Source organism: Neofelis nebulosa, chromosome 16 (assembly GCF_028018385.1).
Source record: "Neofelis nebulosa isolate mNeoNeb1 chromosome 16, mNeoNeb1.pri, whole genome shotgun sequence".
Taxonomy (NCBI): domain Eukaryota; kingdom Metazoa; phylum Chordata; class Mammalia; order Carnivora; family Felidae; genus Neofelis; species Neofelis nebulosa.
The window spans coordinates 24,443,762-24,464,736 of NC_080797.1; the positions used below are offsets into that span (position 1 = coordinate 24,443,762).

At 38.7% G+C, this 20,975-nt stretch overlaps 1 protein-coding gene across 3 annotated transcripts in view; it reads left to right on the forward strand.

Annotated features, from left to right (window-relative positions):
- ABCA6 (ATP binding cassette subfamily A member 6) overlaps positions 1 to 20,975 on the forward strand; it is a 60,583-nt gene that overhangs the window by 24,638 nt on the left and 14,970 nt on the right. For all 3 annotated transcript variants that reach the window (XM_058705093.1, XM_058705092.1, XM_058705091.1), the window contains 15 exons: positions 987 to 1,097; positions 1,500 to 1,675; positions 1,891 to 2,010; positions 2,267 to 2,405; positions 2,936 to 3,026; positions 3,951 to 4,090; positions 7,513 to 7,629; positions 8,567 to 8,750; positions 9,138 to 9,304; positions 11,472 to 11,605; positions 12,373 to 12,510; positions 15,124 to 15,231; positions 16,136 to 16,309; positions 16,525 to 16,638; positions 20,202 to 20,321. In XM_058705093.1, the coding sequence (XP_058561076.1) occupies positions 987 to 1,097; positions 1,500 to 1,675; positions 1,891 to 2,010; positions 2,267 to 2,405; positions 2,936 to 3,026; positions 3,951 to 4,090; positions 7,513 to 7,629; positions 8,567 to 8,750; positions 9,138 to 9,304; positions 11,472 to 11,605; positions 12,373 to 12,510; positions 15,124 to 15,231; positions 16,136 to 16,309; positions 16,525 to 16,638; positions 20,202 to 20,321 (2,033 nt within the window). The remainder of the gene's footprint in view (positions 1 to 986; positions 1,098 to 1,499; positions 1,676 to 1,890; positions 2,011 to 2,266; positions 2,406 to 2,935; positions 3,027 to 3,950; positions 4,091 to 7,512; positions 7,630 to 8,566; positions 8,751 to 9,137; positions 9,305 to 11,471; positions 11,606 to 12,372; positions 12,511 to 15,123; positions 15,232 to 16,135; positions 16,310 to 16,524; positions 16,639 to 20,201; positions 20,322 to 20,975) is intronic.

Genomic DNA, 20,975 nt, shown 5'->3' on the forward strand with positions numbered 1-20,975 from the left:
ACATATTACTTATTATTATAGTTCTCCAATACTAACATATTATTTTAATCATTAATAATTTTAATATCATGTGGCCAAGACTAATTTCTTACCATTCTTTCATTTTTCTTAATTATGGAGCTTATTTTTCCAATGATTTTTAGAATCTTTGAAGCGAATTATAAGTGAGTGTTTTAATGGATTGGATTACAGTAGGAAGAATTTTCCCTTTAGGTGTCATTATTATTCCTAGTACATTTAATGGTTGAGTAAAGTGAACCTCATAGTGTTTAGTTCATCCAAGGTCATCCAGATAGAAAATGAACGAACTGGAATTCATCCCAGTTGTTAATTAATTTCAATAATGTCTGAAAGTAGGTCACAAATTTAACTGAAGGAACCTGATCTTTTAGACTTAATGTATTACAAAATTCTTAAGAATTTCATCCAACGACTTTCCAAAACAGAATGTAGTTTTCACTTGGTGGTAGAGAAAACAAACAAAAAATAATAATGGAAAGGATTCTTAGGTGAATGACTTTCTTCTACTGACCTGTAAGTGCAAAAGGTTTGTAATAAAAGAATAGAAAATTTATAACGGGAAAATATAATTTTTGGTTGATATATTTTAAAAGGTAATTACTGTCATGAGAAATGTTTATCATTTAATAAAGATTAAATAAAAAGATTAAATAAAAAGAATACAGAATATGATCAAAATCTGTATATATATTTACATGTTCACATATGCACATGCATATACAATGGAAGTAATTGTGTTCCAATGTTAATATTTGAAATTGTAATTAATTTGGTCTTCTTTGGTGGTTGTATGTATTTCCAAATACTGTACAGGAAGCATGTTATTTTAGCAGCCAGGAGAATATTGGATAAACTATTGAAAGACGAGAATATCCAACTAAAATTAATTTTTTGTTCTATGTTTAGAACCAAGCCCTTTCTAACGCCCTCTTATTTATAATGTTAATATTCTATTCTAAAAACAGACTTACTCCTTGACATATATGAAGGGCAAATCACAGCAATTCTGGGTCATAATGGAGCTGGCAAATCTTCATTACTAAACATCCTTAATGGATCGTCTGTTCCAACAGAAGGTGAGCAAAAAGAAATTTCTCAAAGGCAAGATGTGCAGTGATAGAATGAGGTCATATGTTGCCTTTCTTATTTTAAGGTTAAATTTGACTGTGTAAGAGCAAATAATGTTTGTTTATCTAACATTGCTTGCCAGACTCCATGATTTTGAATATATCTCATGTTTCCCAGGTTTTCATGAAAAGCATTATCCTTATTCCATTGCTATGTGATATTCCAGGGAAAATATAGACCACCCTGAACATATATTTACCTTAAGGTTAATCCAGAGTTGTTGATAACTTACAAAGTCATTATTTTAGATATTTGTGGACATAATGCCAATGTTTTCCTGTAGAAGATCTTAAGCATTAATAAACACTCTCTCTTCCCAATGTTAAATTATTTTTAACTTCTGTGTTTAGGATCAGTTACCATCTATAATAGAAATCCCTCTGAGACACAAGACTTGGAGGAAATCAGAAAGATGACTGGCGTGTGTCCTCAATTCAATGTTCAATTTGACATACTCACGGTGAAGGAAAACCTCAGGCTGTTTGCTAAAATAAAAGGGATTCGGCCACAGGACGTAGAACGAGAGGTAAAGGAGCATGCCTTGGATTAACGGGGTAAATAAATTTGCCAAGCTAAATCGTGACCACAGAATTCCCCTCAGGGATTTACTTACCATGTCAGGAACAAAATTTAGGCAAAGAAGTCCTAGTAAAAAATACAGATCTACTGCTGTCGTGGACGGTTAAAATCGTATAGTCTGCATCATCTTGGATTTTAAGTGTTGTGTGTTTTCTTGCGTAGGTACAAAGGATTTTATTAGAATTGGACATACAAAACATTCAGGACAATCTCGCTGAACATTTAAGCGAAGGACAGAAAAGAAAGCTGACCTTTGGGATTGCCATTTTAGGAGATCCTCAAGTAAGTGTGGCGATGCGTGCCGTGGAATGTGGACTGAATATTAGTAAAAAGTCAGGGTCTCCTTTGACCCCTAAAAGTAGCAGAGGTGTCATTGTAATGTGTCAAGAGAGACTCCGCTGGTAAACTACGATTGCAAGCATTCTGGAACATAAACGCTGGGTAGTTATTATTATTTGCTGTTTACTGTTCTCCATGCTACCATGTGGAAATAGTTACCGCAGGAGAGAGAGATTTTATACGTTGTCATCCTCTGTAGATTTTGCTCTTAGATGAGCCAACTGCTGGGTTGGATCCCTTTTCAAGGCATCGAATGTGGAGCTTCCTCAAGGAGCACAAAGCAGGCCGTGTGATCCTCTTGAGTACCAATCTCATGGATGAGGCTGACATCCTGGCTGGTAATTGTTGGTGTTATCTCAGTAGTACGATAAAGAATTGGGGAAATGTGTATCTCTAGGGCAAGCGTTGTGCTCCCGTGACCTCGGCGAACCTTCCATGTCATGGCCGTCTGGGGAGTCTAATACCCTATAGAAAGAACTCCACACTGACTGGATTGTGACCACTCATGAAAAAAACCGTGATTGTTTTAGCTTTCAATGAGTCCAAACGTTGAAATCAATATATGTGGGGTTGAAACATATCCACTTATTGTTTGGCCTCCAGAATAGAAAATGGGCCAATGTAATTTCTGGGAATTTTTTTTTCAAGAATTATTGGAGAGCACAGACATAGACTAGAATTCAGAATCTCATTTTAAATGCATCAATTTTAATGGGTATTTCAAATTTTTAAAAGGCGTATTCAATATATTCATTTCCTGTGGAACACTTTTCCTTTGAAAATCTGAGCTTTGGTTCCTCACCTGTATTTTCTAGTGAGGGAAAAAATGACTCCCAACATCCTTTCTTTCTTGCTTCTTTTTAATCAGATAGAAAAGTGATCATGTCCAATGGGAGACTGAAGTGTGCAGGATCTTCTGTCTTTTTGAAGAGAAAATGGGGTCTTGGATATCACTTAAGGTAAAGACTTTGGGGGTAGATTGGATGTACGCATATCTATGTTTTCAATGCTGGTATATCAAAAAGGCAGACCATTATGAGGGCCAACTGTCCTTGTGCTCCGTATTTGCCAAACTAGTGACTAGTGCTCCCCGAATGCTTTTCTTGTCTCCTTGTATCTCCAGTAATGCTAATGATATGCAAAATTGCAAGATTAGAAGCCCAGGCTGACAGCTCCCAGGAGGGCTGGGCCACTTTCCAGGTACCTGCTCTGTGCATCCTAAAGGCATCCTCAGCCTCTGTCTTCTTCCCACCCTCCGCTTCCCCCCGGCTGATTCATACAATCCTGGAACATATTTTCATTCTTTCATTGGGCACAAAATGAAATAGTTTCAGAAGCTAGTATCAAACGTGGGAATAAATCTGGTGGCAGAGAGGAAGAGTACCGTGTCTAACCAGAAAGTGTGTCTAGGTAAAAAGAATTTAAAAAAAAAAAAAAAAAAAAAAAAACCCAAACCTAAAAACCTTATGCCCAAACAAAACATACACATAGGCCAAACCTCTCTGTTAGTCACTAATTCCTGATACCTGCACAGTCTGGTGTAGTAATTATTTTCCCTAAGCAATTCCTTCTGCCTAATGTTCTCACCTGTCTCTGCTTATCTTCCTACTGGAAGTACAGTTTCAATTACAGCATGTATTTGTTTGTCTATCTGTAGTTGTTCTGAATTTATACGCCTTCTCTGTATAGGTCATAAGACTTGTCAAACTGATGGTATTGTTATTATTATTACTTTTGTTGTGGTTATTATTATTTTACTCATTTCGTTTGTCCCCTAAAGCCAAGTAAAGTGGTACTCAAAGGCTAGGTATTCAATAAAAGCTCTTCTTTTGTGACAGCAGTAGAGAAAACACAAATCAATGATCTTTTCTTTTAAATATTAGTTTGTACAGAAATGAAATATGTGATCCAGAAAAAATAACATCCTTCATTAATCATTACATCCCTGATGCTAAATTAAAAACAGAAAACAAAGAAAAGCTTGTGTATACCTTGCCTGTGGAAAGGACAAATAAATTTCCAGGTAACTTTAGTACGATTATAGTGGAATGAAATTTGGGAACAAGTCTTTACCCCATTCTTACAGTTTTCATTATTTAAGTGGATTTGGATTTGGTTTCTCTGAAAAACAGAACTCGAGATGAAGACTTTAGTGCAATATGTTTGGTAATTGATGTCTAGAAACACCAAGCAGGAAATGGGACGTGAGAGAGGGAATGGAAGGAAGCTAGGGAAGTTTGCATTATTGAGTAGGTGTTTGCAATAAGAATGTGAGATATAATATCACTGGCATAAATAAATGAATCGACGAGCAAGGGGCTCGGAGTTATGTCACCAGAGGGGTGACAAAGCTGGGGTGTTTATTCACCGCTCCCTATCCTTCATCAGTGAAGGGTTGCTTCCAGGAGCATTACGTTTCTAACCCATATGGCTTGTGCTCAACATGAACTGAACATACTTCAGAGCCCAGAAAAAAATGCCATCAGACAGGTGTTAATAAGGAGATTTACTGCATCTAAGTGAGTACAGAAGAGATAGGGGTGGGGCATCGGGGTGTCTGCTATAGATTCCCTTTTGTATTTTAATTTAATTGTGCATAGATTTACTTTGCAGGAAGAAAAAAACCCTGTAGTTTATTTGTTCCACAAAAGTGTTCCCCCTGGGTTCTGTGTGTTGGGTAGCAGTCCCAACCTAGGATTTGTTCCATAAGTAATTCTAATCATCGCTAACTCTTTCTGCAATGTTTACGGCGGGTCAGGCACTATTCTACTAGTTTTGGACATATCAACTATTGAGTTCTCACAACTATTCTATGAGGTGGGTGCTAGAGTTTTCCCTGTCTTAACAATGAGGAGATATATCTCAGTCTTTTTTTTATTTAAGCACCTTCCCTTTTGTTTAAACATTTAGCTTATTAAAGGTTTAACTCTCTGCGGGGCTGATTTAAACAGACTCATTTGGGTGACTGGATCTTATTAAGCAAATACTCAGGAATTCAGATTGTCTCACCCCCCAGATAAGGCAGCTCTCTGTGTCCTTGTAGGAGCTGGAAGATGATGTTCTCACGTCCCCAGGCTGTACTATGTTATTCTGTTCTGGGACTAACGTCCAGTGAGATACAACTAACCTACCTTCTGTTTTGGTTGGGGAAGGATAAGAGTGAGTTATGTGCTGATGACACCATGAGAACATGTCACACCAGAGTCCCCGGCCTCTGCAAGTCCAATGGCTCACTTATTTCCTGTACAAAATATGGAAGAGATAAATAATATATATTTATTGGGAACTACTAAAGAAAAGACACTTCTCGAGGCACTAATGATGCAGAATTAAATAAGACATAGGAGTCCCTGCCCTCACAGAGCCTACATTCCATTGGATGGGAAGAAGTGGACACACACAATAAGCCAAGCTATGTTACAGTTTTATAATACAATAAGAAACAAGGCCATATGGGTTACAAAGATGACGAATGTCAGTCTGGGGTTTATATAGTGTCAGAAGTCCCAAAGAAGAAAATGATCAAAAGCATTCCAAGCAGAGGAGGGAAAGAGATGTTGGAGTGCAGTGAGTGCAGGAGGACACTGGCAACTGGGGATGGGTAGGATTGTAGGGGTAAATAGAGGCTCGCTCATATAGAGCTTTAGAGGTTGTCATGTGGTGTTTGAATTTTATTTTAAATGCACTGAAAAACCACTGGAAGTCATTAAATGGGGGATTGATGTGATGTGACTTATATTTTCATTCTCGGGCTATACAAGAGCACTCTGGACATAGAGGAAGAAGAGTAGACACTGGGAGACCAGCCATGTGACGGGTGAAAGATGATGATCATTGGGCTACCGTGGTACTGGTTGAAAGATGGATAAAAGTCAGTGGATTTGAAACACACATATATTTTAAGTTTATTTACTTATTTATTTTGAGAGAGAGAGAGACAGCATGAGCAGGACAGGGCCAGAGAGAGAGGGAGAGAGAGGATCCCAAACAGGCTTTGCACTATCAACGCTTGAACTTAGGAAGTGTGAGGCCATGACCTGAGCCAAGACCAAGAGTCAGGCACCCCTGAAACATATTTTGAGATAAAGTCAAAGAATGTTGGCCAGTCTGTGGAGCATGAGGAAAAGTGAAAAATCCAACGGGACTTCTAGAATTTTGGTTTGAATCACCAGGTGGAAGGTGGTGTCATTTATTGTAAAATGAGGAGAGAGACAGTTGGATAGGATGAGAAGGAGGAATTGATGTTCTGTTGTAGCAAGTTTGCTTTGAGATGCTTTTAGACTTCAAAGGGGAGAGGTCAAGTGACTATACATTTGATTATAGGATATTGGACATCAGAAAACACTCAAAGTAAGAATTGAACTTGGGAATCATTAGCATACAGATGGATTTAATGCAAAGGGATTGGATTTGAGTGTATGGAAAGAGAAGGTGACCTCGGACTGAGCCCTCAGGACAAAGTAGAGGAAGAGTCAGAGAATGGTGGAAATCAAGAGCCCCCCCCCCCATGAACTTGAAGGAAAAACAAAAGAATATGTACATTTTTACTAACTCAAAGGAAGCAATGTTTGTAGAAAGAGAAAGTAGTCAACAGCTGTGAATGTCACTGAGCTGGACCAAGACAGAGACAGAGAAAGAGATGGAGCAGGGAGATTTAAAAGAATTTTTTAACAAAGCTTTTGCCCATTGACTTTAAAACGTGGAATCACTGATGGCCTTGGAAAGAACAGCTTCTGTGGAGGGATAGGGGTAGCATTTGGATTTGAGTTCAGTTCAATAGGATGTGACAAACTGAAGGTGGTAAAGTAGACAAATCTTTGAGCCATGGGTACACGTGTGTGGTGGGGGTGGGGGAGTGGGAAGGAGATTAGGTTTTTGTTGTTGTTGTTACTTGTCTTTATTTACTGGATGGCTTTACAGCATTTTGCTTGCTGTTTGAGATGGCCCAGTAGATGTAGGAGAAATTGATGATACAGGCCAGAGAAGGGGAGACGATTGCTTTAGGAAGTCTTCAAGATGCCCAAATGGGATGGAACTGGGAACACAAGTCAAAGAGGTAGCCTTGGTGGGAACAGCTATACGTCTTCCACCCATACAGAATGAAGACCCAGAATATGGGTAGAAATACACATTGATTTGTGGTGTAGAGGGGAGAAGATGACGTTCTTTCTGATTGCTCGTATTTCTTCAAAGAAGTATTCTGGAATTCATGAGCTGAGAATAGAAGGTAGAGTACAGATGGTTTGAGGATAGAGGGGAAAGTTCTGACATACTCATTTCAGAGAAGAACATTCTAATAAAATGTTGCTTTTGCTTACTGTGATAATCCAAAGACATATATTTTCTGAACAACATTCTGGATCATCTCCTAAATAAGCATTAGTTTACTGGGTTTTGTTATCAATGTGGTATTTAAAATCTATCTATTCCCATCTGTTGCCTTAGACCTTTTCAGTGATCTTGATAAGTGTTCTGGCCAGGGTGTGATGAGTTATGACGTTTCCACATCAACTCTGAGTGACGTCTTCATGAAACTGGAAGGAAAATCAACTATCGAACAAGGTAGATTCGTTGTATAAATAACAGAAACTCAGTTTCCAAATAATCATGTATTCATTTAGTATTTGATAATGTCTTATGCATGATTTACACTAAAGAATGTGAATAATTCCACATTTGACTCTGCTGTTTGGGAAAGGCTGTCATTATTTTCTAACATCATTACTAGGACTGAACACAGATCCCTTCTTGGAATATACCAAATTTCCCTTTGCGGACAACTTGCTTCCCATGTCAGCAGTTTTCCCCCATCCCCCAGACGCTCGCTGCCTCTTGGATATGTTGAGGATGTGAAAGTGTCTTGACCAAGGTCACGAAGTCTGAGCAGATGTCTCCCCAAAATTGTTCTTAGCTTGTCCGTGTACAGAATTCCACCAAGGTCTTAATGGGGAAAAAGCTAGGATCATCTCCCATGTATTTTGATAGGTGATAATAACAAAAGCAGTCATTTATGGAGATGCTATGCCAGCAAATTGGATCAATGTGTGGATATAGTGCATTAGCTTTCTACAATAGCCTTTCCCAAAAAAATGCGATTGGCATCATTTTACATAGGAGAAAACTACACCTAAGAGCACTTGAGTGATTGGTCCCAAATGATGATACTTCTTGGCCAACATGTAGGCATCAATGATTGGTTATTTCTATGGAGAATATTTCTTGAGATCCCTCAGAATATTGTTACATATGGAACCTTCTATGCCTTATCAAAGGCTTGGCATAATGAGGTCACCCTTTACCGAATGCTTTTTTGGGTATGAATTTAGTTATATTTTATCACTCAGTTCATTGAATGTGGATGTCATAAATATAATTCGTTTCTTATATTGTTTCCTTTGTAACTATCATAAAACAATTTTTAATGTTACTGAAAAGAGAAAACTGGGATGCCCAAGGATGGCATTAATAATGTGTTGTGTGTGTGTGTGCGTGTGTGTAGATTTTGAACAAGCAGAGGTGATAAGAGACACAGAAAGCCTACATGACATAGAGCCAGCTTGGTCTTCCTTCCCTGAAACGCAGAAGAATATGAGCGAGTTGGGCCTCTGGAAAATGCAGATTTGCGCAATAGCACGGCTCCGTTTCTTGAAGTTAAAACATGGAAAGAAAGAGCTTTTGACCTTGTGAGTATCAGAGTACCACAGTTTTGTTAGTGAGTTTCAAGAGAGGGTTGAGTCAGAAGAGAATTTAAAACTAGAACATGGTACCCAACATTCCTGCCAGAAAATGGATAAATACAACATTTCATTTTACTGACAGCAGTAGAAAGGCCTGCATGGCAGCACTTGATTGGCCTTATACATAGGTCTGTTTAATTTTTATGGTTCGACAGCCTGGTGTTTATACAGCAACACCTTTTTGTACTGTGTGGCACGCTAAGGTCTGACTTTCAAAATTTTAGCAGCCATAATCATGGCTGGCATAGAGTTGGTACCCAACAAATATTTGTGGAATATCTGGCGGCAAATGAAATTGCTACAGATACATGGTTATTTTTTCTTTATTGGTAGACTCTTGGTATTTGGAATTGCAGTGTTCCCGCTGGTTGTGGAAAAGATACTTTATGCCATATTATTTCAAAAGAGTGATTGGGAATTTAAACCTGAACTGTATTTCCTCTCTCCTGGACAACCCCCCGAAGACCCTCGTACCAGCTTGTTGATCATCAATAACACAGGTGAAGAGAAACACAAGACTTTAATCCAGAACTGAGTTATTTTTATGGAGAGGGGAAAAAAACCAAATCGTAAGACAAGAAAATGTGCACTTAGACTTCATTTATAGAAAACAGCTGAGGAACTATGCATATTTGCTCTGATTTTGGAGATGATAGTGATGGTGGGATAAGACAGAAAGAATGTGGGTCACTAGTTAACCTAGTTCAAGAAGAACTACCTATCTCCCCGACTACCCCAAGCTATTATGTGAGAGGGAAATAAACTTATGTATTGATTGAACCACTCTATTTGAAATCTCTTCGTTGCAGCAGCCTAACCTGTTCCATAAATATTATACACACTGATTGACATGAAAAGAAACACTTTTATACCCTATGCCCCTCCAATAGGATCTAGGAAGATTCCTGAAGACAGCTTGGTACCCAGGCTCTTATTTATTCTAAATTATGGGTAATTGGTTTTGTCTAACTTCTTATTTAACTTTGAGGAAGCTTTTGTTTCTGCCTAAGATGTCAAATACACACACACACACACACACACACACACACACACACACACACACATTCAGCATAAGAGTCCTGTCTTGATGAGTAACCCAGTCCATTCCAATATTCATATATGTCTGTGACCTGGGGTTATAGGTTCTCCTCTTTAAACAAACGTGGCCTTTTAATTTCTGTTTCTCATTCTCTTTTCAATTTTGGTTTTAGAAAGTAAATTTTATTCACTCTGCTGCCTTAAAATGGGAAGTCTTGCTACTGGTGTATATTTTATTTCTAAGATCCAGAAATTTTCAGGCTACGACTGCCAGCCTATTCATTTTTGTCTTTCAGCCTATTGTTATCTCATGTGTAAAGCTTCCTCTCCAGTTGTTCTAAGAGCAATATACTTGGATTAACTTGTTTTATTTTCCTTCCCTGGACTCAGTTGTGAGGTGTTTTGTGATTTAAGTTTGAGGCTTCTATGCCGTCTTGTTCCTCTTTTCTCAAAATATGATGATTCTTGGTAAGATGTTCATCTTTAAATCAAAGAAGCCCTGTTTGCCTAAGTGAATGTGGGTAACCGTTAAGGCTTCCTTCCTTAGGTGGCTGTGGAAACGGAGTGTTACACTCTCAGGATGCATGGAAAGCTTATTTTCTGTGTACACGTTTCCTTTCCCACCTGGTGGGAATCCTAATTCATCTGGGGCTTGACCCAGATGAATTTTCTGATCCCAGAACCCCTTCTGAGTCCCAGTGTGAACTCCATTTCAAAGTCCAAATGAGCAAAAAACGAGAGTCCCCCCTTGTTTCTTTTTCCATTCCATCCTGTCCTTTTAATTGTCTGGAGTTACTTTCAATCTTGCCCTGCAGTTTTCCCCAAATAGTATCTCTTAACACGTAAATCTGGGGACTTGTCTTCTGGGGACAGCTGCTCCATGTGGAACATGGGAGAGGACTGTGGGTACTTTGTTTCAGGTGGGGTTGACCAGTTAATGAGCATGACTGTGGCTTCAGAGCCCACTTTGCCCCCTTGAATTTGTCCACCCTGATATATATATATATATATATACATACACACACATATAATTTTATTTTTATTTATTTATTAAAAGCATATTAACATATTTTATATTTATACATATTTAATATATATTAATATATTATATAAAACAGATCTTAATTTATATAATTTAAAATATAATATGTACTCCTGAAATATATAATATATATATAGGTAATAGATATGTACATGAAATATACGTATATGTTAACATACACATAGTATATATTTACTTTTCTGTTTTTTGAAGAATAAAGCAGAGAGGGAAGTATCATTATTATTATTGGCCATTTTAGGCTGGCTCATCTGAAGTACTGATTGTATTTGCACAAATTATTGAGTTCAAGTGTATTTTTTTTAGCCAAGAGTCATAAAATAATCTTGTTTTAATAGTTACATGTTAACTTGCCCTAAAAAGAATTGTAAAGCTAAGTCATCGCAGCACAAGATTTGATAAATAGGAAACGGTAGAGTGGGCTAATCTCATTATCGTGATGCCCAAAGAGACATGCCTTCGCATAATGTTGTGTACGTATTGACTTTAAATTGTGTTGTGGTTTATTTGAAAGACTTGACATGTATGTTCTTGTGTTCTGTGGGCTTCTGTTATTGATTTCATACTAGAGTCAAATATTGAAGATTTTATACAGTCACTGAAACATCAGAATATACTTTTGGAAGTAGATGACTTTGCAAACAGAAATGGCACTGGTGACCTGTCATACAACGGAGCTATCATAGTTTCTGGTAAACAAAAGGTATGTTTGCCTCTTGTCTCTTGCTTTTACTTTCATGAAAAAAAAAAGACAAAAACAAAGCGCTACATCTTTAACTGTTTTAAAAACGGCGTCAACCCAGCTAGTACACTCAACTTGATTTAAAAGCATTTGGGGATCATTACTGAATAAACTGTGAAATGTAAGTGAGCTTTTGTAAAACATTTCCTATCTTAACTTTGGAATTAGATGATTTCTACGTATGAAAGTAGCTAAATGTAATTGCATTATTCGGGTTCAATAAAATGTTAGACCTTATAATCACCAACCATGACTTTAAGGAATCCTATTCAATGGCTAACTACCCTGAAGATGTTTTCATGTACAGTTGACCCTTAAACAACATGGGTGTTAGGGGCGCCAAGCCCCTGCACAGTCAAATATCCATGTATAACTTTTGACTCCCTAAAAATTTATCTCCTTAGAGCCTACTGTTGACCAGAGCCTAACTGATAAGATAAAGAGTCGATTAGCACATACTTTGTGTGTTCTATGTATTATATACCGTGTTCTTGCAATAAGGTAAGCTAGAGAAAAGACAATGTTACTGAGAAAGTCATAAGGGAGAGAAAACACACTTACACTACTGTATTATATTTATCGAAAAAAAATTCTCGTGTAAGTGAACTGTGTAGGTTAAACCCGTGTCGTTCAAGGGTCAACCGTATTGAGAATATTAATATGAAAACGTTTTTGTTGTTCTTTAGTGATTTGGAATTAGCGTTACTTTGTCTTTGTTTTATTCAAAGGATTATAGATTTTCAGTCGTGTGCAATACCTTGAGGCTGCACTGTTTTCCTATTCTTGTGAATATTGTTAGCAACGGACTACTTCGAATGTTTAATTCTACACAAAATATTCGAATTGAGAGAAGCCCATATCCTTTTGTAAGTATTGGATTCACTCATTCTGAACAATTAGGAATTTGGCAAGCAACCGGTGTGTTCCCTCTTTAGCTTTTAAATATTCATAATCGATTGTTAATCCTAAAGTGGGTTTTTTTGTCCTAACATTTTAAACATCGTATCTAACAAAATAACAATTTGTTTTCTTGTTATTATCAGGGAGTGCTCATGGGGGAACTTGTCAAGACTTCGTCATAGTCTTCTAGAGAATCTCCTGCAAAGATACAGATTTGATTGCAGAAGTGTATTGGAGAGAGTGTGAGTGAGGGTGTGTGTGTGTGTGTGTGTGTGTGTGTGTGTGTGTATGCTGAATCGGAAATCAAGAACACTTGTAAAACAGCTTTAGAATCTTGTAAATCTCATATAATTTGTTGGTGGACCCCCATTGACTAAATGGATAGTAGCTGGATCTGAAGGAGAGTCAGCCAGTTCTTGGGCTATCTGCCTCCTGATTAATTCCTTCGTCAACCCATAGTTGCTCTGCATCCCAGGGGTATCTGATGTGCACAGGCTACATTTCCGCGGCTCCTTGTCAGCTGGCTATAGCCTGGATTTGGACAATAGGAAGCAATAGCGGGAAAGCAAGAGGACCCTGCAGCAGGGGGTCCAGTCTCCAGTCACATTGCTTCCTTCCTGTGCCCCTCCAGCCCAGAAGTGACGGTGTCTTCTTGCTTTATCATCCTTGTTGGCTTCTCTGCTCTGTCCACCCATGTAACCAGTGCATGATTGTTTTCTTTCTAAGTACTGAAGGTGGTAATGGTTTTCTGGTCAGACTTTGATACTCAAGAGGGATCTCTTAAGAGCTGACTCAAACTATTTCGAGCCAGGAGACTGGAAGCACAAAAAACAGGATTCGAAATGGAGCCACCGATCAGTCGGTTAAACATCTGACTCTTGATTTCGGCTCAGGTCATGATCTCACAGTTGTAAGATCGAGCCCCGGGTGCTCTGGACGTGGAGCCTGCTTGAGAGTCTCTCTCTCCCTCTCTCTCTGCCCATCCCCCAACCGCTTCTGCTCTTTATCTCTCTCTCTCTCTCAAAAAAAAAAAAATGGAGCCATCAAAATGGGAAGCCCATTTTGTGACAAAGGGGTTGAATTCAGTTTTGGCTTCTCTGCGTTAGTGGTGCTGGGGGTACGCGCAAAGAGAAGATGGACAGAATATACTTGAGAGGCCAGCGGTGGACGCATGCATCTATGAGTGAAGCCACCACTAACTGTGAGAGCCAGCACAGTGCAAGAGTAGGGTGGTCTGAAGGGAATACTCCAGAAAGTAGAATCAACTGGCAGTAGAAAGAGATAGATGTTATCCCCTTTTGATCTTTTAGTTTCTAAACGTCAGTACTTGTTTATTCAGGATCAGAATAGACAAGGCCCCAAGGTCCCTCTCCTAGGCATCCCCAGCGGCACATACCTTTCTTCTCTCGGCCGTTCTAATGGAAACAGTGAGGCATTTTCCCACCTGGTGAAATATTTGAACGGATGGGCAAAGCCCCTCAAGCCTTAAGTAAAGTGGAGAGTGGTAGAATTATTTTGAGTTAGCCTACCGTACCGCTGAACTGTCATTATACCCAAGAGGCAGGCCTGTGCCCCGCCTGAGCATAGACCCAGCCCCGGGCAGACACGGGTTTGGGGACGGCGACTCAAAGTTCATCTCCTGGCCCACTGGCTTGGTGGCACGAAGGGCCGTCTTCATCTTCAGAACACATCTGAGTAGACGCTGGTGTCTTCACACATCTATCACCGGGTGTGCTGAGAAAGACGTGCGACTCAGAACGGAATAATCTGTGTTTCCAGGATCGTAATCCCCAAATGATTATTTTTGGTATCGTGGCCAAACCACATAACATAAAACTCATCACCTTAGCCATGTTTAAGTGTGTAGTTCAGTAGTGTTAAGTCTATTTGCATTATTGTGAAACAGATCTCCAGAACTTCTTCATCTTGCAGAACTAAAACTTCATCCCCATCAAACAAGAGCAGCCCATTTTCCCCTTCCCCCAGGCCCTGCTAATCATCATCCTCCTTTCTGTTTCTATTAATTTATTGCTACTTTTGATACCTGATATAAGGACAATCATGTAGCATTTAGTTTTTCGTGACTGGCTTATTTCCCTTAGAGTAATGCCCTCAAAATTCATCCATGTTGTAACATGTGACAGGATGTCCTTCCTTTTAAAGGCTGGATAATATTCCACTGTATGTATATATCCCCCACGGTGTGTATTCCTTCTTCTGTTTGATGGACATTTGGGTTACTTCCACGTCTTGGCTATTATGGATAGTGTTGCTATGAACATGTGTGGGCAGATCTCTCTTAGAGATCCCTGCTTTCATTCTTTTCGATGTACACCCTGACATGGGTCCTGAGTTATATTTTGCTTCTTGTTTTCTTCTAGCAGGTGAAGCCTCACGTTAAATGATTGGAAATCGTTTCCCCTCCCACCTTCATGCATAGATATTGCTGAATTAGGCATACACTTTTATTTTGATTTTCTAAGACTTCGAAAAGCGTATTCTGGATGATAATTAGCGTTTGTTCCTTTCTTTTTTTAAAAAACATTCACCAGTTTAAAGTGCCTTTTTTACATTTGCAGAATTACGTGTTATTCTGGATTGGGCTGCCAGAAGGTTCCATGTTCTTATTTTGGGTGGTGTGCAGTATGTCCCCTTACATCTCCATGAGCAGTGTCAGTGATTACAAAGTAAGAAAGGGGGTGGGGGGAACTGCGGGGACTTCAGAAATTGTGTTTTAAATGGTGTGTGTTCAAAATGTTTCCCTGTGAGGAAAACATATAAACGTGCATTTAATTTAGATAGTATAGTTAAGCATTATTTCTATCAAGTCAGAAAGTTTAGTTCCAAAACACAAAGTATCTTTTACTTCAAAATTTCAGGAAAAATGCAATAATTTTACAGGGACTCAAATTAATTTAAACTTTCAAAGGGGATTATTATATGACTTTCGACTGCGTTATTTCCCAAGGAAAAGGAAGAAATCGTTGATATTCATGCTGAGGACCAGATTGAAGACTTACGTCCCCTTTCTACTGTGATAGATACAGATATCTCTTTGAGACCCTGCTTTCAATTCTTTTTGGTGTAGACCCTGAAGTGGGCCCTGAATTATATTTGACTTTATATTTTACAAAGATAAAATTTGTGGTTGTATTTGTATTTGTTCCTGTCTGTGATCCAAAGCAAAACAAATCAGATTTAGCCAATGGGCCAGATGAACTTTGAATCACCATCCCTATTCTGAGCCTGGAACTCCCAGAACATACTTGCGTAATGGGTATTGTCCTTCAGGTCACAGAACAATATCTCTCTTGAAGGAGGCCTATGCCTTGATCATTATGAGATCTGCTTTTCTATTCATTAGGCATGTGTTAAAGTGGGAATCTAACCTATAAAATAAAACATGTTTTCACAATGGCCGCCATTATGGAATTGGCTCTTTAGACCTCGGGTTCTAAATAGTATGTGCATAATTAAATTATTAGAAGATCTACAATAACTTGATTACATTTATCTTTAAAATCTCCCCCAATGTGTTTGTTTTGGATTTGGATTTCAACTGAATCTGTGTATCTCCTGTTTTCTCATCAGAGGAGAATTAAGTCCCAGCTATGGATCTCTGGCCTCTACCCTTCTGCCTACTGGTGTGGGCAGGCACTGGTGGATATTAGCCTCTTCGTTTTTCTTCTCCTTTCAATGTATTTAATTTTCTACATCGCAAACATAACGAGCATTTATATCACGAGTCGAATTGTGTTTGCTCTGGTAAGTGACACACCATATAGACAATATCTTATAAATTATAATGCTTGATATTTTCTATAAGGAAGACATACACATTTTCATTTTGTCATCAACTAAAACCAAAAAAAAAATTCAAAGTGCATGTGCAATAAGACATTTTAAAAGATTTGTAATTTCATTTTTCCCTCGGTTAATACTTCAGGGTTTGACCCTGATACTGTTTGTATTATCTTCAGGCTGTGATTACGCTTGGTTATGCAGCTTCTCTGGTCTTCTTGACGTATGTGATATCGTTTATTTTTCGCAAGAGGAGAAAAAATAGTGGCCTTTGGTCATTTTGCTTCTTTATCGTAAGTACACGTACAAACCTATCGATAGAGAGACAGTTATTTTTTAAACTTTCACTGTCACGTTAGATATGGTCACCTTTGCCTTGAGAAATGGGAAAAAAGTAATACCTTTCGATTACACTGTAGAAAGGAGAGGAAATGTTACATGTTTCCGAGTCAGTGACCTTCCTGAAGAAGTCACGTACAACCCTTTGACTAGCGTTTCTGGAGAACCTTACAGAAGACCGGAAGTGCAAGGTGCTACTATTGAGTTTATGGGTTCTTCAGAATACAGGGCTTCCTGGTGACATTAGAACAAAAAATGGCTTTGTAACATTTGTCAGCAGAAATGGACTGTACTGTCAAATGTCACAGTCCATTTCTACGGGCTTCAAGAAGGTATCCTTGAACCTCAGACGCTAATAATTTCCAAGATTGGAGATGTTTTTGTACCTACGCCAGAGAACTTATTGGTCAATATGAATGAAAGATTACTGAATGCCCAAGATTGCTGAAAATGTGGACAGAATTTTGTCAGCCAAGTTCTAGGATTTCGAAGGGTATCATTTCTTTTTTTTTCTTTCTTTTTTTTTTTTTTTTTTTATTTTTGACAGAGAGAGAGACAGAGCATGAGCGGGGGAGGGGCAGAGAGAGAGGGAGACACAGAATCTGAAACAGGCTCCGGGCTCTGAGCTGTCGGCACAGAGCCCGACGCGGGGCTCGAACTCACAGACCGAGAGATCACGACCTGAGCCGAAGTTGGACACGCAGCCGCCTGAGCCACCCAGGTGCCCCCAAAGGGTATCAGTTCAACAGAATATGAAGGCTTTCCAGACTCGATACACCAGAATCTGCCAGAACAATAGCTCTCACTGCTTGGCTTAGGGAGCGGGGAAGATATAAATAATGAAAGTCTCGTGAAGGCAAATTTCCTTCAAAACATGGTAGAAGGCAAAATAGATTCCGCATTGTCATATAAATTCTTTTGCATAATTTTTCAGCTGCAAGTGAATAAATGAATGAATGAAGAAATTTGACTCTGCTCTTTCTAAGCAAAGTCATGCTAATGCAAATCACCTGTCCTATTAGGATTGTGGAATAACGTGATGGTTAAGACATTCACACTGTGATATGAACCAACTAGTAAATAAAGGGCTACAACAGATAATTGAACACGCAGCTCTAAAACAGTTTTTCAAATAGAAATATATTTACATATGATTGGGTGGCTTTTTCCTTTGCTGCCAACTATTTTTGAATTATTACAGAGTAAAATTAGATGAGGCAGTATTGCAGAGTCAAAGTAAATTTTGGAAAATAAGGATTTCTTTGTCCAAGATGTAAAAAATATATATATACTCTAGTATTCCAGGATAATACAGGTTTATACTTTCTGATTATTTTCCCTTTTCCTTCCTCATCTGTATCTATTTCAGTGTGTTGGTCTCTAACATTTTATTTTTCTATCAGTGAAAAGAAGCTACATACTTATGGAATATTGGAACGTCAGATTTAAAAAAAAAAATTCGTTATCTGGTATCATTCGCCTCATTTTATAGAGGAGGAAAAATGAGTCGCTTGTTTCCAGGTCACACACAAACTATTGGCGACTCAAGAATAAAATTGACGCCTCCAACCTCACGCACATCATTACACATGTCACAAGGTATGAGGTAGCAGCAAGGTTGACAATATTAATGTAAAGTCTGTTCTGATCAGCATCTTGATTTGGGCGTAACTCTTTGATTTGCCATGCACCGTCCATCTTCGCACAGACCTCAAGCTGTTTTGCAATACCTTTGTGCCTGGTACAAAGAACTTATCATTTTATTTGAAATATGTGTTGAGGCAACATGTATTGCGAGAACCGATCTTGCACGACGCAGTTAGTATCCATTTAAACCACTCCAGGTCATTCATTATCACTCACAGATCATATATAGAAATGTATCGGACGATGGGCAGTGCAGCTGTCCTTTTGTGATCTTGGGTATATTTGCAAAGACAGTGTAGGCGAGGCCTCTCCATCACTGAGTGAAGCCACAGTCAGCTGTCAATTTGTTTCTGGAGTCCAGTGGATTCTCATAGCCCACAGGGTGTGGTACCTCATGGGTATCTTAGGTCCCTGTCTAATAAGGAAGCACCTGTCAGCCCATGATGGTGCCCATGATGTCAGCCCAAGAAGGGAGGTAACCTCTCTTCTTTGCACACTGAGTCTTAGCTTATTGGTTGTAAAATGAGAAAATGTTTTTGAAATTTTGCCATCTAAAATGCTTATTGTGCTCTTACTGAACCCTTGATTACAACTTCTTTAGTTGTATTCCCAATTGTTTTTTATGTGTAGATTATCCATTCCCCCCAAACTCTAAATTCACTGAGTAGCCATTCAACATTCCCTTATGTAACCCACTAAACAGTATAGTTTTCTGACATAAAGACTTAGGCATCACACACACATAGGGTTTTGAATTCCGACTTTGTCACTGACTGACTGTGTAGTCTTGGGGATGTTAGTTATGGTCTCCAAACCCTGGATTTCCCATACAAGGAAGGGATAGCAAGAATGACCACATTATGGTGTTGTGAGCATTAAAACAAACAACGCATGCCAAGTTCTTAATGCCTAGGGTTTGTGTGATATTCAGCGAATTTAATGGCTACAACTTTTACTATTTTTATGATAATTCTCACACTAATAAGATCCAGAAAAGGTTCAATATCGTGTTCAATACACACTGTGGACTAATAAACTGATCCTTAAAACAGAACAATGGAAAATCATCTTTATCCCTCATCCCACATTTACCAGGATTTTGAAAGCAAATAAGTCCATTGTAATCAAAATGCAGAGTCTCAAAATCAATCAGTGTAATCAAAATGCAGATAAAATTATCTGTTTGGAATGGGGCATAAATGGAGCAGGAATGACATTGAGAAAGCATTAGTCTAGGTAGGAGGCAGTATGGACTTTTTAAAATAACTACCCATAGGGGACCCTGGGTGGCTCAGTCGGTTAAGCATCAGACTTCAGCTCAGGTCGTGATCTCAAGACTCGTGAGTTTGCGCCCCGCGTCGGGATCTGTGCTGACAGCTCGGAGCCTGGAGCCTGCTTCGGATTTGTGTCTTCCTCTCTCTCTGCCCCTCCCCCACTCACACTCTGTCTCTCTCTCCTTCAAAAATAAATAAAACATTAAAAAAACTTTTTTAAATAAAAAAATAAAACAAAGTAACTACCCATATAGCTTCTCATCTTATGCAGGTTTTTATACATTCACAATATTGTTACCTTAGCTGTAAAAGGGTGATTTCTCTCTTTATCTTGTCTTAGACTGCACTTAATGCACTCTCAGGAAGTCTTTGCCTTAATCTCCAGGTTTTTATGTAAAATGTTTCTGTTGGGGAGCTCACAGTCACATTCATTCTCATTAACTAAAACCCCTCCCTTCCCTTCTCCATCTGAAAGTGGTAAATCTGTATGTGGGGAAATTCTGATATAGATGATAACATTTACATTTTCAATATTTTCCCCAATATCAATGGACTGTCTACGTCTGACATGCAATATGTCTTCACTTGCCTTGTAGACTTCAACCATCATGTTTGACACCCTTGTAATGAATCACTTCAACTTACCTGTCTTGATTTCCAGCATGATATTAATTCCCTCATCCACCATGGGTGAATTTCTAGCTTTTTTGGCAGAGGTAAGAAATATTAACCGTTAATAGGTCATTAATTTTGAATATGCAGCCTATTCAAGTGCTTTGCCCCAATTCCGTAAAGACAGAACGCAGGCTAGTCATTTCCTGGGGTTGGGCTGGGTTGGGAATGGGGTTTGATAGCAAATGCAAATGAGGTATCTCTTTGGGGTGATGAAAATGTTACTAAGGTGAATTGTGGTGATGCTCTCCCAACTCTGTAAATTTACTGAAAATCCTTGAATTGTATACTTAAAATGGGTGAATTTGCTGGCATGAAAAATTAACCTCAATAAAGTTTGCCATAGGCACTTTGCAAAACAAAAGCATTGTCAAATGCTATTCAAATCTAATGCCAGACTGAAAACCGTTGCCTAGTTTAATAGGTATTCATTATCCATTGTGAGGATAAAACCATATACAGGGTCATTTATTCATTCGAAAATACACATTAACCAGTGGTCTGTGTTGGACCCTGTGCTGGTCTTTGGGAAACAGTATTCTGTGTCAGGTACTGTGCGGGTCATTGGGGACACCTGATGAACAAGATAGCACAATTCATCCTTTCACCATTCACTTGGTGAAACAACTCAGTGCAAAAGGCTTGAAAGTCCCAAAAGAGAAGGGCAAAGTGCCAAGGGCAGGATACAAAGCACAGCT